General features: G+C 41.6%; 1 protein-coding gene across 2 annotated transcripts in view; it reads right to left on the reverse strand.

The window, feature by feature from the left end:
* The window catches only part of SESTD1 (SEC14 and spectrin domain containing 1), a 111,505-nt gene that overhangs the window by 67,375 nt on the left and 27,099 nt on the right, over positions 1-17,031 (reverse strand). For both annotated transcript variants that reach the window (XM_040971806.1, XM_040971805.1), the window contains exon 2: positions 5,090-5,165. In XM_040971806.1, coding sequence (XP_040827740.1) covers positions 5,090-5,144 — 55 coding nt within the window. In that variant the 5' untranslated portion in view covers positions 5,145-5,165. The remainder of the gene's footprint in view (positions 1-5,089; positions 5,166-17,031) is intronic.

Here is a 17,031-nt window from a genome sequence, read left to right on the forward strand (position 1 = left end):
TCACCAGCTCAACTGTCCAGCCTTCACAGTTGTTGCTGGGTGTCTGTCTAGCCACCCCAGCCCCTGTCCTAGTTTTCATGCCCTCCCGTGGGGGGTGGTAACCCAAGAGGGATGAGCCCACTATTTCCCTCCCAGGCCATTCCCAATCCCACATTATGCACTCTCCAGGTGGTTCTGTGGTTTAACTTGACAGAACTAGCCCCCAGTGCCAGCTTCTACCAGCTGATGTGGCTAAGCCCAAACAACCCTCACCCACTCTAATTGTAGACTGCACCAGTAGGAATAATCAGCCCAGCTTGGCTTTTCCCTGATCTGGTCCATGGGAGGTGCACAGGTGTCGTAGCCATGCCTAGTCTGGTCTGCCCCCATCCCAGCTCATGCCCTCCAGGGGGAGTAGCTGTCCAGCAAGGGAACCACCCCTTATTTCCCTGCCAGTTCTGCCCGTCCCTTTCTAGTTTTCACGTGTGCTGGTTGAGTGCTGCGGTCACATCTGGCTCAGGCAACCTCACCTTGGCATTCTGTGTTGTGTACTGCTTTTGTCACAACTGAACCTGATTCAACCCACACTCTGTTCTGGCATTTGGATTTGCCAGTGGATGACGTGAACTGATTCAGCCTGGTCTGCCCCCAACCCATGCCAAATGTATGCCAGTGGGACACTTTCCATGACCTCTTGGCTGTTTCCTTCCATGCTTCTTGTGTAAACCTGCAGGGTCTGTGTCCTGCCAGAGGACTTGCCCAGGCTCCTCCATCAGAACCCCTCCAAGTGTCAGCTTTCATACATACCAGTGGGTCCATGAGCCAGTACTACTGAGTTCGCCTCCTGTCCTAGCAGGAACAGTGGCTTTTCCTAACTGGCCTTCAACCCATTCTGGTTCTTGCTGTAGGATATTTCAGCCCGGCCACGGCTCGTGCATACCCACATACAGCTGATATATGGCTCAGTTGGGGTTGAGCCCTAGCCTAGTCTGTCTCACATCTACCCTGGTCCTCCAGAACACCAGAAGGTGTTGCAGTCTGGCCCGGCCTGGTGCGTCAAGTCCCAGTCCACACTTGTGCCAAGGGAGACTACAACTGTATCCTGACCAGAATGCAGCCCCATTCCAGCTTGTGCGCCCCTTGGTGGGAACCTCCACCCAGCTAGGGTGTCCCATTAGCCCCCCAACCGGGCCTGTTCCCAGCCATAGATTGCACACATGCCAGTGGTTGCTCTGACTCAGCTTGGCACAGCCCATCACATGTCGCAACCCCTGCCTTAGACACTGTGGCTCAGCATCTGTGGCTCATGCAGACCAGTTGATGCAAAAACCTAGCTGAGCATGTCCTGTACTCCACTCTGGTTTCCAATTTTACTTGTGGGCTAAGGTTTGCTCAGTACTGCCCGGTGCACCTGTTCCATCGTCTTTTCATATACTGATGGGCCGTTGGTGCTACTTTGCCCAGCCTGTCCAACCCCCAGGTCTGGACCACCTATTCACCAGTGGGAGCTATGACTCGCCAGGGGAGCTTCCCAAGTTTCTTCCCCTGATTCCCCCAGATCCAGTTCTCATACATGCCACTGGGCTTTAGGCCAGTGCCTGGAGCAGTCCGGCCCTCCCCTTGACTTTGCATGAACTGGTCAATGTTGTAGTCCGGCCCACCCCAAACCCCACTCAGGATGCACACTCAAGCGCCGCTGCCCCGACTAGTCCAGACTGCCATCAGTTCTCCAATTTGTGGTCAATGCCAGGCTCCCCAGTCACACCTAGCTTAGTCCACCACTCCATCTTTTGAAGTAACCTGTGGGGCTAGAATTTCCATAGGGTTTAGCCCACACTCCCCCCACAGAATCTTCCCCCGGATATGGTTCTCTAGTGTGTTTGTTAATGTCATGGCCCTGCTTAATGTGACCAGTCTCCGCTGGGTCAGTTATGTTTCCAACCCTGTCATCCACTTGGACCAATGGGTATTGTGGTCCAGCTTGATCCTACCCACTTCATACTCGGTCCTCACGCAAACCAGTAGGAACTGTAGCCCAGCTGGGGAGACTCCCCATAACCCCCACCAGGCCTGTTCCCTAGTTCCCATGCTTGCAAGTATGTACCGCAGGCTTGTTCAGTCTGTCCCTCCTCCCATTAAGCATTGAAGCTTAGTTCGACCCAACCAGCCCACTATCCAGTCCACACACATACTGGCAGGTGCCCTTCTGTTTAGCAACTCTGCCCCTGTCCTGGTTTTCTTGCTCTCCAGTGGGAGTAGTTAGCCACGAGGGAGGTGCCCATTATCTCCCTACTAGGCCACTCCAACTTCTGGATTATGCATTCTCCAGGTGGTTCTGGTATTTAACTTAACAGAATTTGCCCCGGTGCCAGTCTCTGCCATCTGATGATGTGGCAAAGCCCTACCAACCCTTGCCTACTCTAATTTTGCTTGCACCATTCGGAACAGTCAGACCAATCAGGCCCTTCCCTGATCTAGTTCACATGAGGCCAACAGGTGTTCCCCTCACCTGTCTCAGCCTTTGCCTTGAATGCTGTGGCATAGTATCCCTGCCTCCTGTAGACCAGTTATTGTAAGAGCCTGGGTTGGAATGACATGTGCTTCATCCTGATTTCTATTCTTTTTATTTTGAATTGAAATTTGTTTGGCCCTGCCCAGTCTGCCCCCTTCCAGTTGCAGCTAGCCTACTCCACATCCTGTTTTAGGATGCTCCTTCAAATGTTGCTGCCTTGACCTGCCCAGAATGCCATTGGTTCCTTTACCCATAAGTGATGGCAGGTGCCATGGTCACTCCTAGCTTAGTCCCTCGCCACCGCAGCCTGAGAACTAACCTGCGAGGTTAGGCCCACACTTCCCCCATAGAGCTCACTCTAGGACCAAATTCCCTCATGTGCTGGTAAGTGTCTTGACCCTGCCAAATGTGACCAGTCCCCTGTTCCACCACCCAGTCATGTGATGGTGCCCAGCTAGACAGGCCCCCATCCAGAGCTTTGGTGTGGACCAGTGTGTGGCAGTCAGTGAACTCTATGCTAATAGCCAATCTCAGGATTCCTAATTTAGCTGGTGTTTCAGTCTGGCTCAAATAGATGTTATGGGCGCTCCCCTCCAAACCCTCAGGTCTCAGTTCCACACTTGCCCTAAAGTTTCATGTCCCTGTTCCTCGGAATCACCAGGGATTCATATCTCACCTACACTATCGCTGGCTTTATTCATGGGTGTCCCTAAGCAGCTATCTCATATCATAAAAACCCCAGAACTTGCCACTGGATGGCCAGCAGCAGAGCCTGGCACCATTTGGTGCACTGGCCGCCCAAAGCCAAGGACTCAGCCGCCACCTTGTGGCGGTGGCTTTGGCCTCTACTTATCTACTTATTTATTTATTTATTTGAAAGGCAGAAGAACAAGAAGGAGAAAGAGAGAAACAGAGAAACAGAGATAGCATCTTCTATGCAATGGTTACTGATTCACTCACAAATATTCCTAAGCTAAGCTAGAAATCAGGAACTCCAGCCGGCTCTCCTTCATGAGTAGCATGGGGCACTCCACCAACTTGAAAATCATATTAACAGGAAGCAGGATCACAAGCAGAGCAGCTCAAACTCCAAACAGCACTGATGTGGCAAGCTGGCGTCAGAAGGGGCAACTCAACTGGCTGAAAGCCTGAAATGCATCTGTGGCCTCTGGTTTTTACTTTTTTTTTTTCTTAAAAAAAAGTATTATAAAAAAAAGTTTGTAAAGTATACTCTCTGAATAATTCTGTTGGTTTTAAAACACTTAGGCTTTTTTTTTTTTAATCTGAAAGCACTGGATAAAACAATCAGTGATCAAGGGAGGAAGTTATGCTGCTCCCCAAAGCACGAATGCAGTCTAACCCACCATAGAACCGTCTTCAGAGGGCAAGGTTACTACTCAGGACTGCACTGAACTGCATGCATTTGCCTTTCAATACAGGATAATAAAAATAATCACCTGTGTACTTCTATGAAGAAAAGTGGGACAGAAACCCAAAGGACGACCTTTAAGATCAGTACGGTGAACAGACTCACACACTGCACTGAGGCTAGCTTTACAGAAAGCAGTAAGGCCACTGCTGACAAAAGAACAGCATTTCTCTATTGGTAGCCTTGTGCCAAAACCAGCAATTTCATCTACTCTTGGCAGAAGCAGAAATTGAAACAATCTTCTTGGAGAACAATCAGACTAAAACTAGCAGAAGTATAAGTATGTGTTCTCCTTAAGAAATTGCACTTATAAGAATCATGCTGCTTAACTTATACAACATATGCAAAGAATGTTCGCATACTTCCAATCAGGAAAGAATACAGAAAATATAAATTTCAAACCAAAGGAGAAGGAGTTTAGAAACTACATAGTGAAAAAAGAATTTAACACTGGAAAAAATCATGCCAATCTACAAATATATGTGAAATATTTTAAAAACAGGCCACTGGTGTATCCAAGACAAGTATAACAAGAACTAAACAGAACAGGAGGAAAAAGGCAAGGTACTACATCCTGCATAAAGCTAAACTTGCAGGGCTCCAGAAGCTGTTATAAAGCACATGCAGTTTTATTAAATGGCCCAAACTCCAGACAATCACTGTATCTGATGGAGCACCCCAGTAACAGACTCACAGCTGTTCCTTGCCTCATCTTAGCTGATTTAGTCTTCAGGTTAATTACTAAATGGAAATTCAAGCCTTTCTGACAGCAAAAAAATGAAACCAGCATAACTAATATTTCAGAACTTCCCAGTGTATAAAACTTAGCATAGAAAATTAAAGATAAAAGTAGGAGATGGAATGTAATAAAAACTTGTTACTTTGTCATTCAGGAACAACTGATATGCATCACTATTTTGTAGAAGTGAGGCACCCTAACATTGTCCTTGTTGGGTCATTTTAATCAAATATTGTAACAGTGAAAACTGGCCTGTCAAGCAGCAGCAGTGGCAGATAGCTTCCAAGGCTATCCATCCTGAGGAAAAGCAGTATCTTCTAAACCAAACCTTTGCAGGAAAACAGAATGCTTTTCTGCTGAATTTATCAGAGAAAAGAAGTTCAAAGAAGTTTACACATCAAACACTCTCAACTCTGAGAAGAAAACATACCTGAAAGGAAGGCGAGTTTCTTCTTCAGAATGGGTAGTATTACTGAGGCCTCCATTATACTCCAGTCCACTTCCTTCTGAAAACACAAAAAGTTAAACTCAACGACAAATGAACAATCAGTCCACAAAGCAGATACTGGCTTCGCTCACTTTCTCTACTTGAGAACTACTCATGTTTTGAGTCAATTCTTTTTTGTGGAGCTGCCCTGTGCACTGTAAAATAGTTAGGAGCACTCCTGGTCTCTACTACCTAAATACCAATAGCACCTCCCCCTTCCAGATGTGACAACAGAAACACCTCTGGACATTGTACAATATCCTGTGATGGGCCCAGCTGCAGCTACCTGAGAGTCACTGCCTTAATCTGGTTTCCACAACAAAACTCAACCGATGAGAACACCATTTGGTACACAGGAGTCAATCAAACAGCCAATCAATCTTCTACTATTTTCCTACTTACATATTTTAATTCCAAATATTTCACTCTTTCTATATCACTTTTTTCTGACCTTTCATGTTTTTGCTCCCCTTTATCATATGATAACACACCCTGTTCTCATTTTTACTCCAAGGTATTTTCTAATACACTTTCAGCTTTAGTCCTGAGTGTCCACTGTCTTCATCTTTCCACACTTTATAATTTCAAATTGTGCACAGAAAAATATGATTAGCCCGGTTTGCCTTTTTGCAGTAGTTCACAATTCCTCTTATTGTTTTGCTAATCCATGATCTACCTAGGCACAGCCAAGGAATATAGCTAATCATAAAACTGAACTTCATATTTAATAGCAAAGTCTTAATGAGGACTTTACCAGGGTGGACATTCAGAAGTGTGGCCAGCCCAGTGTACACCCTCAAAGCAGAGTTTCCTACAGAGTAGAATCTTGACAACAAAACAAGAAAATCAAGCCTTATTATATTATTCTCTTAAAATTTTATGTCAGAGATTTTTCCATCATGCTTTATCACTTCTTTCCTTACAAATCTGACAACCCCCTGCCATCACAAAATAGGACACTTTCTTTGAGTATGCCATGAAATTTTATTGTATGCAGTAAAAATATACTCCATCAGTGCAGAAAACATGATCCTTTATATAAAAGTATATTATAGATTCTCCAACCACTTGCTACAAACCTTACACATACGAGAGGACACAGTGTGACTAGCTGAAGCTAAAAACTTGTCATAGCCTTGCACCGCCGAAAATGTTGCCTTTTAAAAATATATTTATTTACTTACTACAAAAAAAAGAGTAACAGAGGAGAGAAGGAGAGACAGATCTTCCATCTACCATTTCACATACCAAGTACATGTAATAGATGTGGCTGGGCGAGGCTGAAGCCAGGAGATGGAAATACTATCCAGGTCTCTTACATAAATGGCAGGAAAACAAGTGCTTGAGCCATCTACTGCCTCCCAGGGGCATGAACAAGAAGCTGGATCGGAAAGGGACACAGGGATCAGTGGGGCCTTGCGACGTAATGGGTGACACCAATATCTCATATGAGTACTGGTTTGATCTCAGCTGCTTCTCTTCCAATTCAATTCCAAGTTAATGTTCCTACAAAAACAGCAGAAGACAACCTAATTGCTTGGGTCCCTGCAATCCATGTGGGAAAACTGGCTGGAGTTCCAGGCTCTTGCTGGAGCCATTCTGGGGTGTGAACCAGCAGAAGATATCTTCGCGTCCCTCTCTCTCTCCTCTGTTTCTGGATCTCTAGATATCTTTGCCATTCCAATAAACTTAAAGCAAGTCTTAAAAGGAAGACAGACTTTGATTCCAGACACTCCAAACTATCGTGCAGACATGCAAATGGCAGTATTTGAACCTGCAGAACCACAACACCCACACCCAATGTTATCTTTAAAATAAATCCAAAGGGTAAGTGAAAAAAGCAATACAATCTTAAAATAATCATATAATGGCTAATTAAACATGACTAATTAAACCCAATTACTATTCAACAGGTTTTGTATAAATTTTATAAAACTATTATTTGCACCTGTCCATGACAAGCTGTCAACTAAAATGATAAATTATTGCCAAGTGTTATTCCTTATATATGTTGACAAGCCGTTCATTTTTGTTCTACAGAAGTCCAGCTAATAGACAAGTACAGATGCTCTTTGACTTATAACTAGGCAACATAAGGATCAACTCATCACTGGTTGAAAACATTTCTTTAAAAATACATTCAATCCATCTAACATGGCAAACACCAACCCAGCATAGTGCGGTTTAGCAACAAGACACTTGTAGAACATCCATGGTTCACTCTCATCACAAGGCTGACTGGCAGCCATGGCTGGCGTCCCAAGGCCAACACAACATATTACATGTCCCACACCTCGAAAAAAAATCACTAGCTTTAGTTTTCACTAAGAGCGTATTTACTGCTTTTATATCATCCTATAGACAAATATCCAAGTTGAACTATCATAAGTTAAAGACTGTCGATAGTAATAAGGAGAGAAAAAGTTCACAATTTCGTATCTTCTCTGTAAACCCACTAGTACTCCAAGCTTCCAGATCAATATTTTGACCTGTTGTTGTCAAAAAGAATGAAGGAAAATTTAGATTTACATCTTGGATCCCTTCTCTTCAATCAGCTTGTCAGGGACATAATCTCAAAGTCGGCTAATAACAGTAAGTTGATTAGGATAATCAACATTTACTGTTTAGTACAATCCATGTGCTGTTTTAAATAATTTCTTTATATCAATCATATTTAATCTTCACAACATTTCTATGAATTACTATTATTATCCCAATTTTTAAGAAAAGTTAACAGGCTCAGAGAGGCCAGATATTAACCCAACATTAGACAGCTAATAATTAATGGACACTCAGACCATCCAGTTTCACATCACAGTATAAACCTATCAATAAAACAGCTCTGAAATAAATCCTGTGGCTCCTGGCCAACTCAACAACATGGAACACTAGATAATAAGCAAAACTAAAATATCTAGGATATATGTGTCTGCTTCCAATCTGGCATATTATAGGCATTTGGGAAGTGAACTAGCAGACGGAAGTGCTCTGTCTCTATAGTTCTGCCTTCCAATATACGAACAACATGATCATCATAACAGATTCGCCTTTGAGCTGATGTTGTGGCTTAGTGGTAAAGTCGCAACCTGCAATGCCAATATCCCATATGGCCACCAGTTTGTGCCCTGGCTGCTTCACTTTTAATCCAACTCCCTGCTAATGACTTGAGGAAAGCAGTCAAAGATGACAGAAGTGTGAGGGCCCCTGCCATTCCTATGGGAAACCAAGCGAAGCTCCGGCTTTGACCTGGCCAGCCCTGGCTACAGCAGCCACCTAGGGAGGGAAAGACCAGAAGGAAGACCCAATCTCTGTCTTTCTATAACTCTCTCTGAAGCTTTGATTTCCAAAATAAATAAATCTTAAAAAAAAAAAAAAGAAGAAGAAGAAGAAGGTTTTACCAAAGGACTCCTTGAAAACTAAAAGCAGGAACCTTTTGTCCAGGCTGCCCATGGAATGTTCCCACAAAGAATTCCAATTAATGGAAGGAATACAGATACAGGTGCTACCAACTCGCACAAACAGAAGCAGCTTACAAATGAGATTCGATATTACACACTCAAATTCCAGACTGTGTTTACTTTCTTTCAGATTTTTAAGCCCATTTCTCCATCTTAATCAATTGTGTAAATGATATAATATCCTTCCAATGAATCTTTTCTCTGCTTATGCTGGATAAATATTTGAGTTTATAGGAAAATTTGATTGGAACAGGAAGCAAAAGTATAATTCAAAGTTCAGAATAAACACTTATTTTAAAAAAATATTCTGAATAAAAATTCCCATCAATATGTGCAGGTTTTAACCCTTGCCACAGTAAAATGCAATTACATAAAAGCCAGGAGACCAGAAAGCTACAGGTGACCTCTGCATCAAACACACATATACATAAATAGAAAAACAGCTTCAGTCTTGATTTAGATTCACTCTGGACAACTGTGACATCTAGAAGCAATCTGCCACTTTAGTACTGTCTCCTCTATCCAGTTTGGAAAAATACTAACTTGTTTTTCATCTAACAACTTTTTGTTAGTTTATTCTTTATAAATAGACTGAAAGTGATGAAAAAGTAGCCACAAAAAAATACACAGGTTTTTATTGTATGGGCCAAGATCAAATGAACTGATGCAAAAAATGCAGAGTAATCTGAGGTAGAAACAATGGTAGTCAATTCTTATCTCCTCCTTCCAAAAATAAGACTCCTTCTATCACTGTCCTCACTGCTACCACAAAAAGATGGGAAATCAAAAATGTATACCGTACCACTGCTTGCAAATTAAGTTTAGTTTTTCCAAGAGTTGTTTGCTTTAAATTTTCTTCAGCATGGCTATAAAACATTAAAAAATAAACCTGCCTCTTATCCTACTACCTTTTGCAACAGTTAAAATATTTAATGTATAATACATAATTATAACACAAAATATCGTCTTGCCAAATACTACCAATCACCTTATTCACAATAAAATACTAAGTGGCACATATATACTACTTCATGTTCTCTAATGGAATGCGAATCATTATTTTGTAAATTGAAAGGAGGGAGTGTTCTTTACCCTTAGTCTGTCTAAATGGATCATATTCACTCAGAATGAGACCAGGAATGGGCATTTACCTAGCATGAAACAAAAATGACAAGCAAAATGTGTTTTTAGAAAAACTTTGCGTGCTCACTTCAGCAGCACATATACTAAAATTGGAACGATATAGAAAAACTTCCCAAGCAAAGCAAGTTAAGAAAAAAAAATAAGCACAACAAACTTCTGGCTGTACTTACGGCTTTATTTCATATAAGGTCATCTAAAACAGGACCATTTTAAAATCACAGTTCATTCAACACACACAAAAAAGCATAAAGCCAGAGCCTGCAGCATTTGAGATTCCTTGGAGACAGGTGCCTATAAAGGAAGACGCAGCCATGTCTGCATTTTACCTTCAACCAAAAGCAAAAAGCAGCCTATTCTGTTGTCCATTATCTTATTTAAATTAATATCCGGATACTTTTCTAGGAGCAAAATAAATCTTACTTAAAACAGAGCCCCTTTATAGCTACAGATAAGAAATTCTGAGAACAAAACATAATAGGGAAATTAAGTTTCTACCCTTATTTTATGTTTACTTTCTAGTTTAATATTTCCCCCAAGATTCTGAAGAGTAAAAAGAGGAAAGCAAGGGCAACCAAGGAGTTAACGTGCTATCCTATGTCCCTAAGAGTGAAGACAAAGACTTTCACATCTTTCAAAAATCTACCACCTACCACTTCAAGGCATAACTAGGTACAGGATGTATCTGGACACTCAAAAATATGATGAACTAATGGACAGGAAAACAAGCAAATCTATGAAACAAACACTAAAGCTAAACACCTTAGGAATCCTACCATTACCCAACTATCTCACAGCTACCTTAACGTGTGCACAATTATCGTTCAAGTTTCTTCTGTCTCTCCACTGGGATGGCTTTCCCTTGTTCCAACAGTCACATGAGTGGGTGCACAATAAACACAATTTTCGTGCTGGGGGTAAGATGCTTCTAATGGCTGCTATCCATGGGCAGCCATGAGAGGGCAGCAGAGGATATCCTGAACAACAACAAAAAAGACAATTGGCAGGCCATTTAATCATTACTGTGCAAATTACACTTCCCAAGAGATGGTAATTGATGGTATGTATTGGTGCATTGGAACTTCTCTCCCAATAAGTATAAATCAACCAGCTTATTTGGAAAATTCAGTTAGAGTCTTTGAAGAGCATTTTTAAAACGACCAGTGAAAACCCATTAGGACTGCCTGCCTAAGGCTAACTGAATCATATCCAGCGAGTCTACATCATAAACACACAACAGAGCCAAATCAGAACACAGGCTCCGTGGCCCTGTATCTGCAGAAAAAATACAGCTACTGCTATCTTTAAATCCATATTGGAAATATCTTCAACTAGCAGCATTCTTCGAGATTAAACTAAACAAAGCCAGCAAGGACACACCATCCCCTAGCTGGGCTGCTTCCCTTTACATATCCACATACAAATTACACAGAAACAAACACAATTCTAGAATAACACAACAGTAAAGCATGTCAATAGCATGAAATTTATGCCATTATATTACTAAAAGCACCAGTATGTGGTTGTTAATCTGGCTTTACAACAATGACACTTCTAAATGCAAGAACAATCCATCAGACAGATTTAAAATGAAAATAATAAAACAACGGCTAATTTCATCACAACACAGACCTATTCGAAAAGCATCACAATGCCTAGAAACACACTGTCAAAAGAAAAGGAGCATAGCACGATACCATGTTTACCACATGCATCATAGAGGGCAGAAAAGATACAAAGAGGCTGCAAGATTTAGAATTTTCTGCAAAAATACTGATAATCTACCTTGAAAGTCAAAAATTCAATATTAAAATCCTACACTAAATTTAAACCTCAAAAATTCGAGTAAGTCTTCTATTGGTGGTGATGACACAAAACCCTTTTCATAAATCATAAGTGGCTTCCTTGAGCCTATTCCTCATTCTGCCCCATCTATAAACATTACAGACACTAGCAGACAGCAACAAAGTCAGAAGCAAAAGGATGTCCAGCCTCAAAAACCTCTCTAACCCTCTGTGATTCTACTGCTTAGCAGCCACGACCTCCACTGCTAAAGTCCAGATTCAATGATTTCTTAACTAAATTATTTCAAAAGTCTTTATCTCTTCTTGTCTGTGTTAATTTACCATTGAATCATCTGGAGCTTGCCACTTCTTTTAACAAAACTGAGAACACTAAAGGTATAGAGAGTACTTTCATCTTTTAAGAAAAAAAATTTGAAATTTATTTATGTTTATTAGCAAGTCAGATATAAGAGAGAAGGAGAGACAGGGAGGAAGATCTTCTGTCCATTGGTTTACTCCCTAAGTGGCTGCAACGGCCAGAGCTAAGCCGATCCAAAGCCAGGAGCCAGGAGCTTCTTCAGGTCTCCCACGCAGGGGCAGAGTCCCAAAGCTTTGGGCCATCCTCCACTGTTTTCCCAGGCCACAAGCAGGGAGCTGGATGGGAAGCAGGGCAACCAGGACAGGAATTGGTACCCATCTATGAGATCCCGGCATGTGCAAGGTGAGGATTTAACCACTAGGCTACCACATAAGGCCCTTAAGAATATTTCTAACATTCATTAGAGAACAGAGAGGCAGAGACACAAACTGAAATTTCCTATATGCTGGTTCTTTCTCCAAATGTCCCTAACAGCTGGAACCAGGCACAGCTGAAGTCAAGAGCCAGGAAACCAATTCAGACCTGCTACTTCTTGTGTCATTGCTAACAGTTCAGATCAGGCCACCAATACAGGATTCAGGCATTACAACCGACATCGTAACCACTACATCAAGCACCACGGCCAGCAGTGGTGTTTTAGAGAAGTAGATCACACCTGTGGAATTCCAAGACAAAAATATTCTCCTGCCATCCCCAACGTCTGAGCTCTCTGCAATGAACTCGTTCCTATGTGACCTCTGAATCTAAGCCCTGCTGTGAATTCCAGGAGCCTAGACCACTTTACAAAGGCATGCATGGGGTCCACTGTGCTCACCTGACTGGTCAGGCCCTTCTCCATCATCAGAGCAGACAGCAGATCCAGCCACAGCAACTTTATAAATTTTTTTTTATTGTTGTTAACATTGTATTATGTGATACAGTTTTATAGGCACTGGGGATTCTCCCCACCCCTCCCATACCCCTCCCCCCATGGTGGATTCCTCCACCTTGTTGCATAATTACAGTTCAAGTTCAGTTGAGATTCGTTCCTTGCAAACACATATCTAGCATAAAGTCCAGCGTCTTATTGTCCAGATAAGTTCAGTGGCCTCTTAGGGAGACCTTCTCTAGTCTGAAGATAGGGCTAACAGAGTAAAGATCCGGTCAGTTAAAAGCCCCAACAAAACCTCAGTATCAATATACAACATTATGGAATTAATTGACATAGTATTGGGTAAACAATATGTTAAAAATAATGCAAGTTCCATTCTTTGAAAAATCTGGGTTGAGACAGTATCAATGACAGGTTCAAAAAATAACCAACAACCAAACAAAAATTACAAGTTAAATCAAGGCAAACATGTGGTATCTAACCTTTTGGGATTCGCTCATTTCCCTTAGCATTATAGTTTCCAGTTGGGCCCATTTAGCCACAAAGAACTGCATTTTGTTTTTTTTTTAATAGCTGAGTAGTATTCCATGGAGTAGATGAACCAAAGCTTTCTTATCCAATCTTCTGTTGATGGGCATTTCGGTTGCTTCCATGTTTTTGCAATTACCGATTGTGCTGCTATGAACATAGGGATGCATGTTGGTTTGTCGTAAAACAGGTGTTTTGGATATATTCCTAGGAGCGCTATTGCTGGGTCATATGGTATGCAGATTTTGAGTTGTTTGAGTGTTCTCCAGACTGATTTCCATAAAGGCTGTACCAATTTGCAGCTCCACCAGCAGTGGAGTAGGGTTCCTTTTTCCCCCGCATCCTCACCAGCAAGCATCGTTGGTGTTCTTGTTTATGTGGGCCAATCTAACTGGTGTTAGGTGGTACCTCGTCGATGTTTTAATTTGGATTTCCCTTACTGCCAGGGAGCTGGAACATTTTTTCATATGTTTGTTTGCCATTTGGACTTGTTCCTTTGTGAAATGTTTGCCCATTTCCTGTGCCCATTTCTTGAGTGGCTTGTTTGTTTTGGTTTTTTGGTTGTTTTGAAGTTCTTTGTATATCCTGGAAATTAGCCCCCTATCGCCTATATCGTGTGCAAAGATCTTCTCCCACTCTGTGGGTTGCTTTTTTACTTTGTTGATTGTTTCCCTTGCTGTGCAGAAACTTCTTAGTTTGATGAGGTCCCATTTGTTTATTCTGTTCTCAACTGCTATTGCTTTTGGTGTCCTTCTTAGAAAGTCGGGACCTACTCCTAGGTCTTGCAGGGTATTTCCTACATTTTCTTGCAAGAGTTTGAAGGTTTCTGGATGTAGGTTTAGGTCTTTTATCCATGCAGATTGGATCTTAGTGTATGGTGATAGATGTGGGTCTATCTTTTTGTTTCTACAGGCTATCAGCCAGTTGTCCCAACCATTTGGATTTCTTAATTGTAATCTCTCTGCATCTGCTAGAGGTGTCGCTGTGGTCCTCTTCAACTGAGAATGTCCCTGAGTCATCACTGAACCTCTTTGCTCACACTCTTTCCCCTAGGAAAAAAGTGTTCTTCCTTCTTACATACACAGAAAGATTTATGTACTTCCTAGTGAGCCATGCTCAGACCAAATACGACACTACAGACTTGTAGGAGATGAGGGCATTTGAACTCTTACTACAGAGTCCCTCTAATTCCAAAGAATTGGTATACAAACTAGTCTTGTTCCTAATTGCTTATATGTTGCATATCATAAACAAAATAGTTTTATTCAGATGAAATTGTATTTTTTCATCATATAAAATAAATTTATGGTATATACCAAGCATTGCATTGACCAGAAAAAAAAAATCTAGTAAAAAAATTTTAAGATAACAAGTTTTAAGGTAACTTTAAAAATAGAACATTGCTCATAAAGCCAAAACTATTACAGTGTTACCAAGGCAAAATGAAACTAGTAGTTTGGAGCCAGAATTATGGCACAGCAGCAGGTGAAGCTGTTGCCTGTGAGGCCAGCACCCCACATCAGACTGCCAGTTTTGAGTCCCTGAAGGTAGCAGAACACGGAATTATGCGATGCTACTTTCAAATAGCTCAGCCCTGGCAACTGTGGCCATTTATGTCATGAACCAGCAGATGGAAGATTTTTGTCTGTCTGTCTCTTTCCCTCTTTCCCTTCCTCTCTCTCTGAAGCTCTGCCTTCCAAAATAAATATAACCAAATCTTAAAAAAAAAAAAAAAAAAAAGAAAAGAAAGGAAAAAGCCAGTGGAAAACAGGAGTTACTTTCCGCCAGATTAAAAGTCCACTATTGTTCTCAAAATATTTAAATTTTTAAGAAAATATTAACATTTTTGTGATACAACTATATTAAAAAAAAATACTAACCAAAGAGGAAATCCCTTATCTTGTTCAGGAACTGAAATGTCACTTGACTGTCACACGGAACAGAGATAAAAGACACATGCAAAGCTAAGCATTCACAAAATGGAGGCCCCTTTTATCCCTCGTGAAGACTGCTAGCAACATCAACTGCCTTTCCCAAGCAAAGACTTGCCACAGTGAAGATGTTCCTGTCATGGGATTTGTCTGTTACCCAGTCTATGGCAATAGACAGATGTGAATCCGGCCAGCCAACTACCAGCTAGCAATTCCTTAAACTGCTTTTCTAAGTGTAATTGCTGAACCTAACGAGCAGAACTAAGGATTAGGTGAACTGACTTTTTTAAAGGAATACCTTTATGTATTTGAAAGCCAGAGTTACATGGAGAAACAGAGAAGTGGAGAGAAAGAGATTGATTGATTGATCTTCCTTCTTCTGGTAAACTCCCCCCAAAGACTGCCATGGTTGGGGCTCTACAAGGGTAAATCCAGGAGGCAGGAGCCTGATCCTGTTATCCCACATTGCTGGCAAGGACCCAAGCCCTTGGGCCAGCTTTGAAGGTTTTCCAGGCACATCAGTAGGGTGCTGTGTAAGAAACAGTGCACCCGGCACTTGAATCTGCACCGAAATCGGGGTGCCAGTGTCACAGACAGTGGCTTCAGCCACAGCACAACAGCCCCATATGAGCTAATCTGTGTGACTGGTGATTACTATACCCCAGGCAATAAGCACTAAATAAATGCCATCTAGGATTAAAAGCTAAATCTTCTTTCCGCCACTAACTACTAGTTGACGAATTACTACCCTGGCTCCCCTCTGAAGCCACAAAGCAATTCCACCAAAGCCTTCTTGGTCAACTAACTCAGTCCCACCTTAGTATGTCCCACAAACATCATTTCATCCTCACATACGATCCTAAGAACATCGACATATCAATCTAACAGCTTTTTTTTTCCTGATGGGAAAACTGAGGCACGGGGAAGTGAAACTATTTGCTCAAGGCAACGCAGAGAGCAAATACATGCTAATTTTACCTAAACAAAGCTGTCAGAAAATAATTCTAAAAACAGAATTGCCTCTTTTATAAATCAGGAAAAAAATGGATGAAAATGAGCTGCATTTCAAGTATTAAAAAATAAAAATATATAAGCAATATGTTCCAGAAAGTCAATAACACGAATCTTGTATGAGTAACAATACCCCTGCCTTCCACTATAATTAGAACACATGACTACGAAAAACTTCAGCTGTAGAGATAACTTTCTTTCAGCACTGCACATTACGGATGATTCCACAGTATATTTTTTAGAAAGTTGCTCATCTTATAGTGGCACATACTTTAATGAAATGCATCTGGATGCCTCAGTCTGTTCATACTGCTACAAGAAGGTATTTTAGATTAGGCAATTTACAAATAATAGAAATTTGTTTCTGACAGCACTGGAGGCAAGAAAGTTCAATGTCACGATGGGTTAATTGGCTATTCCTCTGCCTGCAGGTGCTGGTACCTTATATGGGTGCTGGTTGGTGTCCTGGTTGCTCCACTTTCCATTCAGCTCCCTGTCAATGGCCTAGGAAAGCTGAGGAGGATGGCCTAAAGTCATGAGACCCTGAACCCACATGAGATACATGGAGGGGACTCTTGGCTTCAGATTGGCTCAGCTCTAGGCATTGCAGCCATTTGGAGAGTGAGCCAGCAGATAAAAGATATTTCTCTCTGAGTGTCCTTCTCTGTAAAATCTGCTTTTCCAATAAAAATAAATAATTAAAAAAAAAAAAACAAAGGTACTGGAGGGTCTGACAACAGTGCTCAGCATCCTCACCTGGCAGGAGAGACTACAGGACAAAAA

The sequence above is a fragment of the Ochotona curzoniae genome, unplaced genomic scaffold (genome assembly GCF_017591425.1).
Source record: "Ochotona curzoniae isolate NIBS_2020 unplaced genomic scaffold, NIBS_Ocur_1.0 contig_2210, whole genome shotgun sequence".
Taxonomy (NCBI): domain Eukaryota; kingdom Metazoa; phylum Chordata; class Mammalia; order Lagomorpha; family Ochotonidae; genus Ochotona; species Ochotona curzoniae.